At 51.1% G+C, this 19605-nt stretch overlaps 7 protein-coding genes across 7 annotated transcripts; 3 read left to right on the top strand and 4 right to left on the bottom strand.

The window, feature by feature from the left end:
• Nucleotides 1–415: 415 nt before the first annotated feature.
• On the top strand, nt 416–1329 carry BDZ99DRAFT_469668 (uncharacterized protein). The gene is made up of 2 exons (XM_033721549.1): nt 416–582; nt 656–1329. The coding sequence occupies exons 1-2, from the start codon at nt 571–573 to the stop codon at nt 896–898; spliced, it is 255 nt and encodes an 84-aa protein (XP_033568450.1). The 5' UTR covers nt 416–570; the 3' UTR covers nt 899–1329.
• Nucleotides 1330–1422: 93 nt separating this feature from the next.
• On the top strand, nt 1423–3744 carry BDZ99DRAFT_469669 (uncharacterized protein). Its single transcript, XM_033721550.1, has 4 exons — nt 1423–1615; nt 1735–2380; nt 2443–2887; nt 2960–3744. The coding sequence occupies exons 2-4, from the start codon at nt 1789–1791 to the stop codon at nt 3375–3377; spliced, it is 1455 nt and encodes a 484-aa protein (XP_033568451.1). The 5' UTR covers nt 1423–1615; nt 1735–1788; the 3' UTR covers nt 3378–3744.
• A 1095-nt stretch (nt 3745–4839) lies between these two features.
• Nucleotides 4840–7115, bottom strand: BDZ99DRAFT_553374 (uncharacterized protein; the record flags this gene model as incomplete). The annotated part of the gene is made up of 3 exons (XM_033727090.1): nt 4840–6252; nt 6317–6454; nt 6485–7115. 3 exons carry the CDS (start codon nt 7113–7115, stop codon nt 5204–5206), a joined length of 1818 nt encoding a protein of 605 aa, XP_033568452.1. The 3' UTR covers nt 4840–5203.
• Nucleotides 7116–8068: 953 nt separating this feature from the next.
• On the bottom strand, nt 8069–10883 carry BDZ99DRAFT_469670 (acyl-CoA oxidase). Its single transcript, XM_033721552.1, has 9 exons — nt 10582–10883; nt 10350–10491; nt 10098–10297; nt 10011–10049; nt 9311–9950; nt 9172–9241; nt 8870–9116; nt 8738–8819; nt 8069–8687 (listed from the first exon to the last, which is right to left on the bottom strand). Exons 1-9 carry the CDS (start codon nt 10789–10791, stop codon nt 8242–8244), a joined length of 2076 nt encoding a protein of 691 aa, XP_033568453.1. The 5' UTR covers nt 10792–10883; the 3' UTR covers nt 8069–8241.
• A 268-nt stretch (nt 10884–11151) lies between these two features.
• Nucleotides 11152–13785, bottom strand: BDZ99DRAFT_469672 (HET-domain-containing protein). The gene is made up of 2 exons (XM_033721553.1): nt 13283–13785; nt 11152–13221 (listed from the first exon to the last, which is right to left on the bottom strand). Exons 1-2 carry the CDS (start codon nt 13332–13334, stop codon nt 11519–11521), a joined length of 1755 nt encoding a protein of 584 aa, XP_033568454.1. The 5' UTR covers nt 13335–13785; the 3' UTR covers nt 11152–11518.
• A 1641-nt stretch (nt 13786–15426) lies between these two features.
• BDZ99DRAFT_553384 (ClpP/crotonase) lies at nt 15427–16718 on the top strand. Its single transcript, XM_033727091.1, has 2 exons — nt 15427–15749; nt 15837–16718. Exons 1-2 carry the CDS (start codon nt 15552–15554, stop codon nt 16365–16367), a joined length of 729 nt encoding a protein of 242 aa, XP_033568455.1. The 5' UTR covers nt 15427–15551; the 3' UTR covers nt 16368–16718.
• Nucleotides 16363–19079, bottom strand: BDZ99DRAFT_577617 (uncharacterized protein; the record flags this gene model as incomplete). Its single annotated transcript, XM_033728719.1, has 3 exons — nt 16363–16685; nt 17041–17192; nt 18726–19079. The coding sequence occupies 3 exons, from the start codon at nt 19077–19079 to the stop codon at nt 16565–16567; spliced, it is 627 nt and encodes a 208-aa protein (XP_033568456.1). The 3' UTR covers nt 16363–16564.
• Nucleotides 19080–19605: the final 526 nt, after the last annotated feature.

Here is a 19605-nt window from a genome sequence, read left to right on the forward strand (position 1 = left end):
GTGGGCCAGGATCATGCAGGCGACAGGCTGTGCACGCTGACAAGGCACGCCTTCTGCCACCTTGTTACTTCAGCCTTCTTCCCCTTCCGCTCTCCCCCGCAGCGGGACATTCGCACTTTGCACATGCAGGACGCCGAGTATGGGTGCTCGCGCTGCTCGAGCCGGCATCCTGCAGGACACACAAGCCGTGCGGCCCATAGCTCGGCATACCGCTTCTTCAGCTGCGCCTAGCGTGTTCCGCTGCCGCGTCTCTGATTCCCAAGTAACGGCTCGGGGAAGCGGGTAGACATCCCTATGGATAGCGACTAGGCTCGGGATCAAGTACCGGTCATTAAGCGAAGGACACGCTCGGGGAAGGATTCTGTGCACCAGCAGTCTTTGTTCAGTCACTTCAGAGTACGTACCTACTACACCCCAACGCCCACTTTAATCTCTACTTACAACACTCGGTGTCATCCTGCACCTCGTATGTCCCAATTATGTTGTACCCCGGAGTTGGATGGAGGAAGGGCCCATTGGAGCATTCGGCGGCATGCCGTGGGTCAGCGGGACGTGATATGATCTCTGCCCATGACTGGACGTGTAGGACACCGCTTCAGATACAAGAGTCATTTAATTTTGCTTTATTGTACTATCACTGATTACGCGCGTGTAGCTTTCACTATCGTGGTCACGTTTCCCACCAACGCAGGAGGATTCTGCGGGCCACATCCCGTACCCCCCGAAGGGCGGAATGCATGACTTCGCTCCCGATCCGCAGTGGAGATCATGCAAATTGTGGAATCGGGAATCGGGATCTCAACCTCCAATCAGAACTCCACGCTTTTCCAGCCCGCAGAGGTGTGCCACAGCACCACCCACCCCGTCGCTCCGTCAAATGATATCTGTCACAGTTTAGGTCACCGCCTCCTTTCCAAGTATGGGTCACCAATCGCTCGCTGGGTGACTTGGCCAAAGTTGTATTTTTTGGTCAAAATGTGTTACATCGACGATGCCTCCCCTATGCGCTGGGATTTTACGCGCCTTTTCTAAATGTGCCCTTCGACTCGCCTCTTGCCCTGCACTACGCTTGCAGACACAGCATTTATTGATTCTGACCGGTGAGGATTGTCAAAGCCAAGCACCACCCTGCTAGAATTGCTCGACGTGTCAGATGTTGGGCAGCGGCTGCCCTGCGGCAGGATCTTCGGCTTCACCATGGCGACTGCAAGATCCAGCGACCCTCATCAACATCTACTGCTGGGTAGAGGCGCATCATCTCGGAGCGTCTCCGAGTGCTCTCCATTCGCTTCGAATCTATTCAATCGTCGGCGGGCGGCGGTATGACACAGCTTCTCGAAGGTGAGAGACGACGGCGGACCGGCGCACAGCTCCAATGCTGGAAACAAGACGGCACAATATCGGTTTCTGCCGTGCGAGTGAGTTGGCGTGTACAGTTGTGCATGGTGTTGAGCCACTGAGGTGGAAATTAAGCGGACAAGACATAAGTAGGACTCACTTGTCAGCTACTTCTCAGCCTGGTACCATTCCATGCTTTTTCTGAACACAGACGCTGATTTACTGCCTCTCTTTTTCGAACACATCTGGCCTCGTCGAGCTTTGATTCCTCTACCGAGTGAGTAGCACCTCTCGATATAGCGAACCTCCACCATTCGGCCCCATTACCCCTACTAATACACTACTACTCGACTTGGTCCAATTTAACATACCTGATCTAAACTCTCTTTGCACTAGGAGTCTAAAACTAGCGGCGGACGCTACTGCTACGAGCACTCGACCTACCTAACCATGGGACCATCCGACCCAGGGGCCAAGAACCTCCACCTGTCGATAATCGACCAGACAATGTTCCGGTCTTACGTCCGGATTGTCATGATCTTTCCTTTCCCACACGCCGATAAGCGGCTGAATGCCACAGGAGCCTTGAAGAGGGGGCTACAAGCAACCATCACTCACTGGCCGTACTTGGCGGGAACCACTGGGCCAGTCGATGAGGACACGAACACGTTCTCGCTCAACTACTCCGACAATGTCCGCCCTGTTGGGGAGTCCGGAGTATTTGCTGCTAGCTACTTGGATGACCCTCAACTGTCATATAAAAGACTCGGGGAACAGGGCTTCTCGCCGAGCATGATCCGCGTCGAAGATTGGGTGCCCGCGTTACTGCGAAGTAAGAAGGGGATAGAGTCGCCGGTTGCTGAAGGGCGTCTAGGAATGACACAGCCCATCCCTGTGCTCGCTATGCAGGCTTTCTTCATCGATGGGGGCCTTGTACTTAGCTTCTACAGCCACCATGGTGTCATAGATGGTGGCGGCTTCTCTGCGTTCGCTACCAGGCTGGCGGGAAACATTCGGCTTGAGAAGGAATCTGATGCTCCAGGTTTGCACCCCTCATCGAAAAGTCCTCTCCAACAACAACCCCGCACACTGACAACTTCACAGACACCGACAACCCCTCCGCAAGCCGTCTCGCCATCGACACCCGCATAGAAAGAGTCCCCCCCTCCGTCCCCAGCGTCAACTCCGGAAGCACCGAAGTCAGCTCCCCCACCCCCTCCTCCCCGCTCGACTCTCACCCCATACCCGACTGCACACCGCGGCTCTTCACCTTCTCACGCACAAGGCTCGCAGAGCTTCGCGAGGAGCTTCGCCAACACGTCGATAACCCCGAAACTCTCACAATCTTCCAGACTCTCGCGGGCCTCATCTGGACGCACTTCACCCGCGCCCGCAAGCCCCGCGTGGAGCCAGCCTCGATAACCCAGTGCGCTGTTGCTGTGAATCTGCGCTCTAGGCTCTGCCCGCCGCTGGATGAGAACTTCATTGGGAATGCGTCGACGATTATCGCGGCGCCATTGGTTGCGGGAGTGTTGTTGGAAGGGGAGAAGTAGGCTTTTCCGTTCCCCACGAAACCCGATCAATGGTCTAAGAGCAATGCTAACATGATACGCGTAATCAGGGTCTCCAACCACACCATCAGCATCGCCGCCGCCGCCGTCCGCGCGAAAATCGAGTCGATGAGCCCCGACGCAAGCCTGGCGCACCTCGCGCGTCTGAGATCGGCGACGTGCCCAGACGATCTTTACGAGTTTAATTATCCCCAAGACGTGTTTATCACGAGCTGGGCGTCGTTTGATTTCGGGGGCCTGGTCGCGGACTGGGGTATTCCTGGGGCTGGAACGGAGGGGGTAGATGGTGGGCGTGTGACAGTGCGCAAGCCATTTAGCAACCAGGATAGGTCGGTGCTGTTGTATCCTAGGCCAATGGACGAGACATCGCCGTATGAGGTGCTGGTGCAGTTAAGGAAGGACGATATGGACCGGTTGATAAATGAGGACGGGGGCTTGACGATGTGGGCGGAGAGGTTTGTTGAGTGAGAAGGGATTTTGAGCAGAAGGGGGTTCTTAGTTGAAAAGCGGCGAGGGAAACAAAAAGCGTGAAGGAGTAAGGGAAATGGTTCGAAGGCATGAATTGGGCTTGACTTTGGCTTTGTAGATGTTTTCGCGACTTAGGTTTCGGTAAGACTTCATTCTGGCAGAGGAGTACAAGGGATTGATACCCTTGATTACGTGGGAATGAGATGTTTTCTTGGTAATTGACTGGAGTTGAGGATGAGGTGGTGCTGGCGGCCTTACGGCGATACCAGGCTACCATTTACCTTTTGTGATCGCTGCTGGCAGCTTTCCCTGCTGTTAAACCCTCATACATAAGTTTTCAAGACCATTTAGGTTTGAGATCCAGCCATGTGATTTGAATTGAGTGGGGTCCTGATACGTGGCATTCCAGGGCTTGTATGTATAGGTGTAGTGGGACGAGTTGCCAAGGCGGGCGCGTTTCCGTGAAAACGACGTGTTCTTGACCATTACTCGTCATTGAAGGTAGGGATAGAGTGAAATGGACTCCTTGTGAGTTTCAAGTCTACTCTTACTCGACGGTCGACTTGTGAGCAGCATATCGATGATTCATACTATTAAAGTCCTCGAAGTGGAACTTATTGCCTAAACAAGCCTAGCGCCTGAAAATCCGGGTGGACGTCCAGCTAGATAGCGCTATGCCTGCTCTTGAGGTAATGTGCTATTTGCATACATTGTCATCTTTTATTAAATTAAAATGCTGGTCACCAAATTATATCTACCTCCATTCCTTCGGTGAAAAACTCCGCTGTCTTCTATCTCTCGATCACTTTAACCCACAGTAAAGTGGCAGGTCATAAATCTGTGCACACGCGTTTACCACTGCTTGGGATGCCTCCATAGGCTTTCAGAACTCCAGACGCTTTTCACACATCTGATGCCGTGCGAATTGGGCTGCCTTCTGTTTTAGTGGTTATTCCGCAGCTAGGCCACTCCTGCCAATGGTGTGGAACGAGTAAAAGTCGAACTGAAGCACTGTTATATCCGGGTGCCTAAACTTGTAGCCTAGTACTGTAGGGATTGGTCAATTTGGCCCGATGTAAGATTTGATCCAGCGCAATCTCACTCGGTTATTGACTGCATGCAGGAGATCGATGGGGAGTGCTGGAAAGGTCGCTGGAAAACTCCTTTGGGACGGAGTGTATTAGAATACCTGGGCATGCTTCGTGGGAGATTGGTTTCCTGCAAAGGCGTGTAAATTACAAAAGCCGGGAGTGTTTTTAAGACTATATTATTAGCAGAGCAATTATAGCAAGTGATGAAGTCGTCTTCAGGTTCAGGTGTGAATGAATGCTCAAGTATCTTACCAGGTTGACATGTCTTCACCGCGTGATGGTACAGTCACGTGATATGTCTTCAAGGGCCCCTTGGAGCTTCTGAACCACCCATAGCTTGGAATGTAAGATACTAAGACGTAAGTTTGGGCACCCCTTGCAACTGCTTGGAATACGCCGGTAGGCTATCAAGACTTCTCTATACTCCGTTTAGGAAAAGTTGAAAGAGCACTCTGAAGCTTGCCTTGCCTTTGTTCCGTCACATTCAGACCTTGTGTACTCTAGCGAATGCTACTCTCTCCTCTTTCCTTTAAATCAAACACATGCTAGTCAGATCTCCACGATCGCTCGTCTCCCAGTCGGACAGGTACTTAGGTACAACTCTTGCAATAGCGAGGCGCTCCCACTCAATACCACGTGGCGCAACTATCATACAGTTTTCCCATCCTACCCCAATCACTGGCTGGCATTTTGATAGGAGAACGAGGAGGCAATGTCGTCCAGCGATACGCGAGACTACGTCTTCTTCTTGATCAAGAATGACGCCACATGGCATCGAGGCTGTGTTCCATAAAAGTGTTGCAGGCTGCTTCTCCTGTCCGGACTGACCCCGAGATCGGCTGAGAATGTGAATGCTGAGATGTCGCATTGATATTTGCCATCGTGCGTTGTTAATTGTGACTTCGTTGAAAATGTATTACAGAAAAGCTGGCCGCCTTCGAAATTTAGAATGCCAGAAAAGTCTAAGGTGTACGCCTCAAAGACGAGTTTGAACGGCTCGTGATCTTGCGGCGGGAATAAAATAATCTTGGATTTCAAAAGGTGCTGGGCCGCATTTTGATCCACGGGTGCCGAACGGTAGCTTACCTGGCCAATCCAACCAGCCCATGACCAGCTTGGGAATACCAGGATTGGATCATGAGCAGGCAACGAGGAGGGGGCGACACGACGTTCAAGGCGTAATTGAGGTGTCCATAGCAGCGCTTCGTCCAGATAGATACTGGGAAGCCCGTAGCAGAAGCTGCTATCAAACGAGACTTCCAATACCTTTGAGATCCCACCGAAAGCGTTCAATATGTCTCGAGTTTCTGTAAGCTTTCTGTTCGTAAAATGGTATACCAAGGAAGAGTACAGGTCGAATGGAATCATTGCTTCAAGCATTGACGTCAATCCTGATGTTTGTGTATACAAACTTGAGAATACAATGCTCCGGTCGGGGTCGCTTGGGAGCGAAATGCCTTCTGGGGAATACAGGAGTGATCGATTCTTCCTCGTTTCCGGGAAATCACATATATCTTCGTCTTCCCGATACTGCGTCGCTGCACATTGGAAATATGCCTGCTTCTCAGTAATGAAGAGACAACGCGGTGATAATAGCTTCTCCTGGAAAGTCCATGCCCGGGACTCATAAGTAGACCCTAACATGAGAGCCCGAGAAACGAAATTTAGTCCTCGGTCTAATTCCGCTATGAGCACGATTGGTTTCCGTGAGCCTCGGTGTACTCCCGCTATTGGTTGGTCGCCGTGCTGTCCGGAGAGTACAGCTATAGTGAATACGGGCTCGGCTGTAAATGAGATCCATTTGTGCAATCCGCTCTCCCTTCTGATTGTTGGTCTCCTGAAATATACATAGTGCATCACACCATAGATAGCGCTCGCCAATGGACCGCGTGAGTGCCATTGCATCGCGCAAAACGTTTGGCAATCGGATTTCCGGTGATCGTAGCGCACTCTTGGTCCGCAAAAGGTCGGACGACTTCAAAGATCCTAGAAATACTCGAGAACCACCCTAGTTACCCCAAACATAACTCAGCACGACGTATCGAGAGTCTTGATCACCAGGTACCATTTTGTCCTCGAAAACATCGATTAAGAGCATTTCGCTGGTTTTCCTTGCGGAAGTGTTGAGTTTATGTCCATCGCATTTCGCGCCGTGATTCGTTTCGCATTCTTTTACCCATGATCGGATCTTCCGTGCGTCTATAGTAAGATTTTTGGTTGACAGTTCTGAGAGCGATTGACTGCTAAGTGTGTCCATTGGCGATGCAGTCCCGGAGAAGCCATCCAGAATCCCGGGTGGGCATTCTATCCTGATCCAAGCCTTCACAGCGGTTGACGTTGAGTTACTCTCCATGAGGGCAAACGACTCCCCACCGATGTATCTTGGGTTCAAGATGTACTGCGTCTCGCTACCGTCTGTCGTGGTGTCTCTGCTTGGCAGCGATTGCACAATAAGCCTGCATAGCATGCAGTCTCGGCGCTCTTCAAGACCGCGAAGAGATCCAAGAAAGATGAGATCATCGTTTACGGGAAGTCCTTGCCGCATTCGCAATCGTATGCGAGAACATCGGTTGCACAGCCTTGTCCCGACTTCGCGTTCCGAGGAAATTTGACATAGCTTTCGCAAGGAGATTGTTTTATGGGACATGGCACTTCAGAGGGGTTGTAGATTTGGTGAGCTTGAGCGATGGAAATATGAATGCGAAAGACGGTCAATAAGGCTGTTGGCGATTGTGACTATGCTGTTTCGCTGCCTGATGAGCACGTGGCGGAGAAATGAGTGTATGTATCACTCCTCCGGCTCCACTCTTGCTCGCTCGCGACCACTGTAAGGAGAACCCCAGCTAGCCTGTATCAGCTTCGTCAAAAGGTAGTCTAAGGTATCCTATGTGGGTCTTACATTGTCTTTGGAATTTTAAAGGTCTATGGGGGTCCTCTAAGTAGGTGCAAGGAGGCTCAAATCCACGTCCTGGTACTGTACTGCATAGAAATGGTTAGTTTAGTTTATTTGCAGTATTTAGTGAGAAAGGTAGAATGTAGGCAAAAATGGAGTATGAGCCGAGAGCTCTCACAAGGGGAAGAAGACTTGCCGCTTGCGTATTCTCGTACCTCCTAGCCTCCAGACAAAGTCCCTCCGACAATGTGTTCTTAAGAGTCCTCGCTGGTTTGCGGCAAAGCCTTGTCCGACAATCAGGCGGTTTCACCCCGCTGCGCCACTTGAAGAGCTTCCAAGGTTGACCGGTGAGCCATGCAAGGCTGACTGGGTGTTGCGTTGAATAACCAATGAGGTACTTGTGGTATGCGCCACGAAAATTGCCCTAAAGTGGAATGTCAAGACTTCTACAACTCCTGCTCATATTATTTTCGCGGCCGACTAAAGCACTACCTGAAGTCTTTCAGAGTATCGAATTTTGGGTTGGAGAAGTCGTTGAGCTATTATACTGTCACGTGATTCCGACACTATACTGGGCCATAAGTCTGGATACATGACTGCTTGATTCGAACTTTGCTCACTCAACACCGCTGTGAAGGGTAGCCTAGCTATTCAGCAGCTATTTAGTCAAGAAGCAGTTCAATTTCCACGGCGTGATACCTAATACCGCGCCTAGTTTTCTGCGAACATGTGGAAGTGCCTCAAGCAATAGCGAGCGCGTGTACATAGGCTTCTAATTTATCGCTGTACCCTCGTGGCCAAGCCAAATCCACTTGACCTCATTGAGATCAGGGTTTCAATTCTTCTCTCTCTATGTTCTACCTTCCTAAGAACACGCATCTCAAAGCTTCGCCAATATACCCCTCCCGCGGTCCCCACTGCCCAGCACCACCTCGTCACTCCTCCAGTCCACGTTGAAAATGGTCTTATTCATCGCATCATTCTTCCTATGCGCACGGTCATACAGATCCTCGTACACCCGCCCATCATACCGTCCTAGCGCGCTGTCGAGAAGATACCCCGGGATCGCCCACGCATCGACGAGCTTGACGGCATGTGGTCGCAGCTCTGCCAATAGTGACAGTATAGTGTCTGGGAGAAGATCTAAAGTGGATTGGGAGATGGCGAGGGAAGTCAAGAAGGGAAGGGGGGAGTTGGAGAGGGTGTAAAGCGTGTAGAGGCGGAAGCAAGTGCGGAGGACGGAGGGGGTAGGTGAGCTAAGAGAAGATGAAGAAGACGAAGTGAGAGCGCGGTGGAAGGTCGTGGTGAGGATTTGTTCGGAGTAGACTGTATATGTTAACTTCTGTGAATGAGAGAGACGGAAGCGCAAAGTTTACCTCGACTGAGTTCGTGTAGTTGAATGAGGAGAGAATTCCATGGCTTCTTCTCTACGACGCGGGCGTGGTAGGCGCGGTAGGTCTGAGACGCATTAGCGTTAGAGATTTGGCAAGGAGGGTAAAGAAACGTACGAGATCTGCTGCCCGCCATTGGAATATTTCGACGACTGCTTTATCGTCGATTTGAGTACCGTGAATGGCGTTCTGCGGTATGCGGTGATCTCGTTCTCGAAGATACATTTGGAAGAGCTCATCAACGGAATCTGCGGGAGGAGAGTCTGGTTTCTCGACCGCGATTGTCATTTTCTTGGTCAAGTAGGCGGCGACTTGCTGCGTAATCATCCAGTTGTCGCCTTCGACGGTTGGTTTGGAGAGGTAGCTTTGTGGATCAGGTCTTTTGGAACATTAGATATAAGGGAAGGAAACGAACTCACTCCGCATTGATGCCTACTAGTCCACTTCCACCTCCGAAGCCATGTCCACCCATTGCTCTCCGACATGTTTCTACCGCCAATCATTAGTATCAACTTCTTCCTTTTCTTCTAGCACAAATGATTACACCCTAAAACTCACCGATCCCATCCGCCGCCAAAGTCGTACACAAACTTTTCAACCCCGAACTCGCACTATGCAACTCCGCAATCGTACTGAAATCACCCTTCTCAATACTCTCCCTCGTACTCCCATACAGCTCAAACATCATCTCCCCCGTGTAATGCAGCGCAAAGGTCGTCGCTAGCAGCGGTAGAATCCGAACTTGCACGGTCGGATAATCCAACACCTTCATCTCCGGCCCCTCGCCCTTTTCATCGCGATCTCGAAACTGCCGCCGCACGCACGAATACCTCACCGCCACTGTAACGGCGCGGGCGAGTACGAGCCGCGCGTTCATGATGATGTTCGCGCGGACGAAGGTAAGAGAGCCGTACACGAGGCCGGGGTGGCCGCGTTTCGTGAAGGTGCCGGTGGTGTCGTCTAGAGTGGCGTAGCGGCTTAGCATTGCGGTTTTGGGGACGTGGAAGTGGTCGAAGAGCATGTAGCCGTTGTCCATGGAGGCGTAGCCGTACTTGGGGCCGATGTCGCCAACGACGATGCCGGGAAGAGGTAGGTGGGTTTTCGTATCACGGATTTGCACGATGAAGGGGTGGGGACCGTGGGATTTGAGTGTGGTTGGAAAGCTGGGCGAGGGGACGAGGATTTGGGCGACTACTATCTATGCGTTGTTAAGATACTTTGAATTGGCGCAGATGGTTGGAGATGTTGGGAGAATTACAGCGTGTGTTGCTGTCCGACCCATTGAACCGTTCCACCACTGCCACGTATTAGCTTTTGAATCAAATAAAGATTAGCGCTACCGTACTTTCGACGCTGTGAGAGTCGGACTATGAATCTCAAACTCCTTTGTCTCCGGATTCCATGTAGCGGTGGTCTCCAACCCCCGGACATTGCTCCCGTGACCAAGCTCAGATTGCGCGTAGCAGCCTAAGATACTCCAACCCATGATCTTGGGCATCCAATAGGCCCTTTGCTCGTCACTCGCCTGCTCTCTGATGGTCGTTACTGTAGGCCGACATTAGCTCCGGATCGTCTTCAAAAGATTGCGGGCAAGTACCAAACATGGTTAAATGTAAATGGAACGGCGACATCTCATCCGTGAGATATTCTGCCATCTTAGCGTCTTCATGGCCCCAGTTATGTTTGTGGACAAGTCTGCGTATTGCTTTTGCTCTTGCGAGGCCAAGATGGTACCGGTCCTTCGTATTTATCAGCTTTAATATACCCATGCAAAGTTCCATCTCTTATATCTGATTTCAATGTTAAGGTGTAAGAAGATAACTTCTCACCGGTCTCGAAAGATTCATCTGCTGGCTCTTGTCGAATAGTTTCTCACTCTCCAGCACCTCACAGATTCTCTTTTGCCTCTCCAGGAAGCCATCTCTGGACAGTAAATGCTTCGAAAGCTCATCCACGTCTATCTTAGACCCATTACGCTCCTCCACAAGCGTAGCCGCACCATCGTAGGCAGGCTTAAGTGCATCCGTGAAGTCAGGCATTGCGGCAGTCAATTGCGCAAAGCTCCGCCCAAGTTCTCCTAAACATAAGAAAAAGTTCGAAGATAATGAGAATTCCAAAATCTCATCCGATCTCGCACACGTCGCGCTCTCACGCGTCGAGTCTTCCGATCCATGTCGTCGTAGTCCTCGGCATGTTATGTGGGTCTAGCATGACATTGCGGGGCAGAGGGACCGGCGATCTTCGGTAATTCATGATCCAGGAACTGTTTACTCGACAACGGCGACTAGATTAGCATTTGCGGGCCGATCGTGGGGTGGTGGATCTGGGTGGCTTGTGATTATTCCCGGGCTCGTGGTATTCCCAGAGATCTAGGCTTTATGAAGTAGGTTGCGGTTTTGGTGAACGCATGTAATCATCGGTCTATATGGTATGCAGTCCCAGCGTTTCAAACTAGTAGAAAACGGTTCGTTGGGCGTAGGGCATTGCTCTGACGCCATTAGTCCAAAGTTTCAGAGAAGTCTTGAGACTAGTTCGATGTGGTCCATTACGTTTGTCTGTATACGACTGAGTTATAAGTTTGGGCACACGGATATACGATAATACGACTGCTCCAGCTTCGCTATTGATCTCTCGGCACCACTGGGTGCTCTGAGTAAAATGTCTCCAAGCAGTCAAAAGGTACAATGTCTTGGTACTGTAGATGGCATACAGACAGCGATATAACGTTGGGGGGACGTATAGCGATGGTTTGGAGCTTAGCGAACGCTATAGTATAGTTATTTCGGTCTTCTGTTCTTCCCATTTGAGGCGTGGAGGTTGGGCACCTCTCCAGGGACGGATACCGACATGAACCAGTCCAACACGTTGATACGTATCTTCCCTGCCCGGTTTCTTACGCAACAGCAATGCACATTCCCGCTCTTCTTCGCGAAGATCATGGAACACTATAGCTATTTTCGCCAGATGCAGTACTGTAGACTCGGAAATCTGATCAATACTCTCAGCGCTCCAGTCATAGTCGTGATGGACCATGCTGTTATTTAATTCGACATCGTCTTCGGCCCTGGCTCCAAAGGGTTGTCGTCGAGGGAATAGATAGTGTCCACCTCGTCTAGCATCTTTCCAAAATTCTCCGGTTCCGATCTGGACGCGCCACGTTCGTGCTTCCATGTGCGCCGCTACGCGAATCCATCCACAGAGGGGATACCGCTCGTCAATGGGATTATATGCTGAACAGCAGTCAATAATATCTATCATGGGTTGTACGAAGTCAGGATCGTCCCGAAATGAATAGTAGTCGATTGGGCCATCGACTGAAGCCCAGGACCATGAAGGCCAATGAAATCGGTGCGTCGGTCTTGGAGGACCAGGTTCAAAATTGTAAGACCGCATCCACATTAGATCTGGAATCAGAGTGGGTCCTTCCCAAATTCCATCAAGATACCCGCACGGAAAGAAGCGGCTCATTTGCCGTGCTATTCCACGGAAGGCGGGAAGGCGATCAGAGTTCTGTGTGAGCTCAAGGGCGGTGTATTCGATGACCATTTGCCGCCATTGGATTCCGATTGAATCATGCCAACTACCTTTGATTTTCATGGCTTTGTTGTACCATAGCTTGTAAAGGCTTGGCGGTTGGGAATCGGTGCATTGGCAGATCTTGTGCTCGCTACACTCCCAGAGAAGTTCTCTTTTGGAAAACTTTAGTATTCGACCGGATAGACGACGTTCTTGATAAGCCCACCCGCGGGTTAGGAGAGGCCAATTTTCCGCTTGATGGTTATACACAGGTCCACTGACATGTGGTATTTCTGCTCGGACGTAAACCTTGCTAGAGTTGCTATCTGCACCAGCAACAGTAATGGATGACTCTTGGTAACCAAAACGCTCCAAAGAATCCAAACCCAACTTTCGTCGTTCATTCTCATCATGGTAAGAGAGGCACTCTTGACTACAACTAGCAGACAGAGCCGCAATCGTGAAGATCGCGTTAGAGTACACCGTGGCCATTCTACAAGCCTCCCACTCCCAATCTTTTTCGCTATTCTGGAGAATGCATAGACTATCAATCCAGAGGTACTGATACCCTAGTCGTCTGGTAATCTGCACTACGTCTTTGAAGAGCGGTGGGAGACTGTCCAGAGGAATGCTGGTTTTGCGATCCAAAATATTATCAGTTGTGGTCGTGAGTGTCTGGCCGTTATGCCCCCAACAATGGCTTAAACAAACATAGGGATCCTCTGTACCACTCTCTGGCTCAATTAGCTTGATAGGCGCATCTAAACTTGATTGTGGGGCCCCGAGATCCAGTACTCTGGTAGGAAGAAAGGATGGCTCATCCAACCTGCACTTCTCGTGCTGTGACAAACATTGATTGATCCAATTTCGAGTATGTTCGAGGCTCTCTGCTGACGTTCTGGATAGTGGCACGCAGTCACCTTCTCCGATTGCTGGCCAAGGCGATGGATGACCTGGGGTCCGATCAGCCACACGATCTGCAGACTGATAAACAAAAAATATGACAGTCCACACCATGTTCGACGAAGAAATCATAAAAGGTTGGACCTGATACTCCGATTCTCATGGTTCTAGTCGGCTAGTCCGGGGAACGGACTCCCCATATTGATTTGTCGTCATCTACGAGCAGTGGATCCCACGCGGCGAGTCCATCGTAAACCAATTTACATCCTGGGCATCCTCTGTCTGCAGCTGCTCGTACGTCGGGCACCGTGCAGCTGATGTATCTCGTTGAATTCGTGAGATAGTCCGAGTGGTGGCCACCGAATATTTCCCCGTTCTTCCAGTCCAGATCTAGACAATATGGGCAATGCGCAGGCGTGCTTTCCGGAGTTGAGTTGGATCCGGAATCCGACAATTCCGTTGGTTGATCTTGAGGAAAACGACGCTCGAGGTGTTTTTGGTGATAGGGCGCTCGGCCTTCTCTTGCGACGATACTACCAGAGGAGAGGTCGCGCAAAGTGATCCTAGGTTCTCGGCAGTCCATCACGATGACGATTACCTTCTGTAAGGTATAGGTTGACGGTGGTAGTTGAGGATGATGGATGAAGATGCCTGGGTTAAGGTCGTGACGTTGGAACTTCGCAATTAGTTCTATTCTAGAACACCGGGCGCTAGGGCTCCAAAACCTCCCGACCAGTTTCAATACCACATGATACCATCACGTATCCTCCCCACGTTGGTGATGCAACCTGAGCAACTGCCTACTGCATTTGCTCCTTTATCACGCTAGATACTGTAAGTACTAACCGTGGCCATTGAAGGCAGTATCATTCGCTCATTGCTCAGTCACGTGCTCACCTGGGGATCAAGTAGCAATCTAACATAGCCACAATAGCTCCCACCGAGACTCTATCCCTAATCTACAAGACGCCATGAACGGTCCCATAGATCCCGCCGAGACCGCTTCCCCGGTCAGCGACAAAAACAGCGGTGCTATTTCTGTGCTGATGATGGTAGCGGTCACCGTCTTACACTTCAAATATCACTGCTTCGGCCCCACTTTTGCTCGCATGACACCACTGTAAGGAGCACCCCAGCTAGCACGTATTAGAGTCGTCAAAAGATAGTCCGATTTCCACACGCTGGACTATACATCGTATTTGGACTTTCGAAAGCCTGTCAGGATACCCCAGGCAAATGTAAGTATCGCCCAAAATTATGTCACAGGACTGTAGTATCTGAGAGGCGCGAACGAGAAGCTAAGTTTGCGCTTAAGAGCCCTCGCCGGTTTGCCGCAGTGCCTCGACCAGTAGTCATTTGGTTTCAAACCCGCTGCGTCACTCCAAGAACTCTCAAAATTAACAGGTGAACTATGCAAGGCTGACTGCGGGATGTCTTCAGTGGCCAATCAGACGGTCCCTGAACATCTTTAAGACTGCGGAAAGAGGAAAGAAAGACGAAGCCATCGTTCAAGGAGAGTCCTTGCCGCATTCGCACTTTTATAAGATAACTTCGACTGTACAGTCTTGCGCCTACAGAAGTTTCAGCTGGCTAGACCTCAAACTGACGCTTTCTAGTCCAATATTCTACCCGATAGAATGGAGCGTGAGAGCAGAAATCTTGGGTTGGTGTGCTACTAGGACATGGGCAATCTTATTACTTATTACGACAAGCAGTCCCGGGGTAAACTTGCATACCAAACACGTTTTCCGCCACCTACAATACCAGGCTATAAGTTTGGGCACCCGGATATACCACTGCACGGGTTCCACTCTTAATCACTCAACACCACGGTAAGGAGCAGCGCTAGCATGTATCCAGCCAGCCAAAAGGCTGTCCAATACCCAGTGCATCGTCATCAACATCGTGTTCGGAGTTCTGAAAGCCAATAACTAGGGGTACCTCAAACAGTGGTAAGAGGATGCCAAAACTTATGCTGCAGGACTGTACCAACTGATCAACTCTACATTGGGTAACCTTCACAGGTTCCGTCTCGAAGTGACACGAAATGAAAGTCAATGCGGCACGAGTCATGCCGGTATTCTTCGGCATTTCAAAGGCCCTCGAAAGGTCCCATATTGTACCCCACATTGCGGGGTACTTGCCGGCTATCTCCACCACCGATTTCGCAACATGACTTCAACTCTACGCGTCAACCCGTGGTCAAGATGCCGAGGACATACCCGTTTCGTGTTAGGAAGGTCAGCATGGATGTTCGAGGGGATAGCTGTCGCGGTCGACCTCATCCTGGAGCTCCATATGGACTCCACTCGATCATACACATGCTCTCCTACCACGTTACACTTCTCTCTACCCAGTCATTGAGCAATTTAATACCACAATGTCGTACCAAAACCTCACAATAGACCGCCACTCCTCCATCTTCGTAATCACACTTCGAAAGGCGCCCGAAAACCGCATAAACGTCGCCTTCGCCCAAGAAATCATCCGCGCCCTGCGCGACATAGAAGCACAACTCGGTCCCGACGCCGACGGCTGCGTGATAACACGCGGCAGCGATGCGAAATTCTGGTGTACTGTAAACCACCCCTTCCCCGAAAAGAAACCCCCTACCGTCTCCTCTTCCCTTCTCAATATCCACAACCTCTAACCTTCCCACCAAAAGGGACTAGATCTAGATGAGTCCGACACAAACCCCCACGCCAACACCGACGGCTTCTACCCCCTCCTCGCCACCCTCCTCGACTACCCCTTCCCCACCATCGCGCTGCTAACCGGCCACACCTTCGGCGGTGCCTGCCCCCTCGCCCTCGCCCACGACTACCGCATCATGAACGCCCAGCGCGGCTTCCTCTCCATGCCGCCCGTCAACCTCGGGCTGTGGTTCCCCGGCATCGGCGCGCTGCCGCGCTTGAAACTGCGCCCGCAGATCGCGCGCAAGATGCTGCTGGAGGCGCATAGGTGGACGGGGAAGGAGGCGCTGGCGGATGGGATTGTGGATGAGCTGGCGGAGGGGGGCGTGGAGGGGATGTTGGAGGTTGCGTTGGCAAAGGGGCGGGTGGTGGCGCCGCGGGCGCGGATGGGGGTGTATGCGCGGTTGAGGGGGGAGTTGTGGGGGGAGGCGGGGGAGGCGTTGAGGCGGATTAGTTATGTGCATGGGAGGGCGGTGGGGACGGTGGCGAAGGCGAAGATATAAAGAATAGGGGGGTTAGGCAGGGGCTTGAAGATGCTGATGGGCTTGGAAAATGGGCACGTGATGGCAGCACTCATCTGCTGCGTTTAGCTGTGAAGACTTGCGGCTAGTGTTTGGTTGGTAAAAGGTTGCTTGGCTCTACGAGAAGCGTGGTTGAGCAACTGATAGATCCTGAATACCCTCCGGAGACTCCATTACGCCTACGTCTCTCCTAGACTAGCAGCCCATTCATCAACCGTCGTCACCTGCGAAAAGACGGGCCAGGTTAGATTCGTCGCCGCGTCCTTCTGCTCTGTGGTAAACGCCGCAGCGGCATCGGTACTATCCCCCGGATGAGCAGCCGTCAATACATGGGCAGCAGAACGTCGTAAACATCTTACAGTAGACTGACATCGTATCCCCTATCAAGAAAAACCCCTAGTCTGGCAAAACTTTCATCCAGACGCCGGAAAGGAAATACCTATACTCACAAATCATCCGCATACCGCGCCGTCGCCTCTACACATGCATTCGTCATCATCCCCCCAATCACCAACCTCGTAATCTCCCACTACCGGAGCTAGAAATCCAAATCCGTGTCATTGAAAGAACTACGCCCTTCATATTAGCTCCCAAAGCCTCTGACCCTCCCTCGTTCCCCCTTCGCAGCTCGCTGGCCTACTACTCCAATGCTTACCAACCCCCCCCATCCCCATTCCCCGCATCCGGCTCCACACCCTCGAAAATCCGCGCGCCCCAACACACCTCCTCAAACACCTCCCCCTCCTTCGGCAGGTAGTACGAGTCTTTAGTGTGCTTCCAGCCCTCGGAGTTGCCGGGCTTGAACGACTGGTGCAGGAAGTTTTGTAGGGTGTGAGAGGACGATGGCCGGGGCGGGTGGGGTTGACATGATGCTGTTTTTGGGGGCTTTGGTGGGCGGGTTTGGGACGTTAAGGGTGGAATAAAAAGGTTTTCGTAGAGTCGGGGTGGGTTTTATATTAATATCGACTTTGGGGAGTGGTCGACCGCCCAGTCTTTGGTTTGGAATCAGCGGACTTAGTATACAGATTGAACCCATTGTCAAACCACCAGAAGTAGCCAAGAAGAGTATAAGCAACGATTTACTTAGGGATTTCTCATTTTGTAATGCGTCTTATACGTCACCTGATGGCTTTGTAGTACATAGCTGGAATGGTGATCGTGAAGTTGACCGAAGCGTTGAATAATCCGTGAGACTAATAACTTAGATTACGTATGCGGTTGCAGTGAGGGCTTCGCCTTTTCCAGGGGAGAAGACTTGATCTGTGAGTTCAAAAGCTGCACGCGATATGGTCCACCAGTTTCACATCACGTGACCAGCGTGCGAAGCCTTCAATGCACAGGCTTTGGAGCAACGTTGTAGGGGGACGTAGTGAGACGGTGAAAATGCCAGGTTCCGGTCTAAAGTGTCGAAGAATGATAATCATGCTAAAAGTTTTATGATCCTATGAGTCCGTGTGGCGTTGGTAACGGCAGGTATGAATTGCGAGTGCCCGATTTGAAGCGGCCATCCTGGAAAGATCATGTCGCTAGGAGTACTGCGAGTATTCACTTGACAAGTCCTGTGCGGGTGTAGAGGTTTTCGTTAGCTCGATAATGCGGCGTCCGTGCCGCTGCCCGCCAAGGGCGCCACGCAGAGTGAATTGCCCCTGGCCATCGCTGGCTCCGGATCTTTCAAGAATGACATCTCCGCCTCCTTCGCGTGTATGAAAACGGAGTGAGATTGTTTGACGAGTAAAGTGGACTGCGTGAGAGCCGTAACCCTCGTCAGTGTACAGCCCTGTCCATTCACCGGAGCACATGAGTGTCATGGAAACGGATTTGTCGAAGTAAGGGAATGAATGTTGATTCGTTTCATCTTCGCAGTCTTTGTGGAAGGGAGGCACTTCCATAAACGACGTGAAGGGTATCTTAGAAGGTCGGGGGAATTGAAGGTGTTCATTTTCTATAATTTCTACCTTGACTGGCCCTCCGGGCATGCTGTGTAGGACCTATCGCAAGATTATAGCTACAGGATAGTAGTATTGGGCGGATAGGAGGAAGTGATGGATGCTAATGCCGCCGTATGTGAGATTGAAGTTGGCTAAAGGGGTGGCTATGAGTGCTTTAATGATCATTTCTACGCTGAAATTGAGCTGCCGCCATAACCAGGAATAGAGACGCTCGCGAGATAGGGTCGTCGACAGTTCCAATGATAATGTAGGAGAAGGACACAGATTTGAAACCCTTTATCGGTCGACCGCCGCGCAACCTTAGATAAATGTGGCTCTATAATAAAGGTGCGTTCGCATGGAGGGCACACGGATGATGGAGCACACTCAGTTGAGGAAGCTAACTCCGAACCCTTTTTCGCTCTGAAGAATAGGCGTCATATGCAGCGAACAGACTATCGAAATCCTCCGCCGCTTTGGGAAATGTTGGCTCCGTGCACCAACTTGTCAGCTTTTCAACTGCGAGCGCTGCTTCTTCTGTCTCCAGCAACGACTTCTCGTCGAAAAGCGCACTAGACTTCCATCTCTGGTCAATCCGGTCCAGATGTGAGGTTTGGGCGATGTGTTTGAAGACTAGTCTGTCGTTGTAAGCGTCGCGTAGTCTCCGGCTAACGAGCAGCAAGTTGAGGGCTGATGTGCATGGCAAGAATCCAGCGACGCGTCTGATAAGTTCGACCGGGAGTGATCGAGTTTCTTTGTGGGCCATAGGAGGTAGATCATCTAAGTCACGTGTTTAAACTTGGTGATCACGACCGAACGTCAATAAGTTACAGCTTTTGACGTTTGTGCTTGCCGGTTAGCTATCTGGGTCCAGTAGAATATCTTACGGAGAAACCTCAAACCGCAAGCACCGGGTTTGCACCAAGTCCACGTGATGCTCGTCCCAAGCTTGGTGCTAGCACTCTTTTCAATCCAACAAACGCCTATGAGCGAGGATATAGCGTTAGCTTAACGTTACTACGTAGTACTGCAGAAGATATACACCTCCTTAGAGATTTCGCTAGAGTTCCCCGTCAAGAAGCAGCAACACTATTAAAATAACAACAATCTGATAACTCCACCCTGAGAAAGTTTACCTAAAACGCAGTCTTATCCCGCATGGCAGGCCTACACACCCGTGTTGCTTGTTAATAGTGGCTGCTGCCGGGCTGTTCGGATAAACTTTATGCTCGGAAAAACTCCGTGCTAGGATAAATAAGATATTAACGCGTGAACCCTCTATTAGACGCAAC

This window comes from Mytilinidion resinicola (assembly GCF_010093595.1).
Source record: "Mytilinidion resinicola strain CBS 304.34 unplaced genomic scaffold BDZ99scaffold_39, whole genome shotgun sequence".
NCBI lineage: Eukaryota > Fungi > Ascomycota > Dothideomycetes > Mytilinidiales > Mytilinidiaceae > Mytilinidion > Mytilinidion resinicola.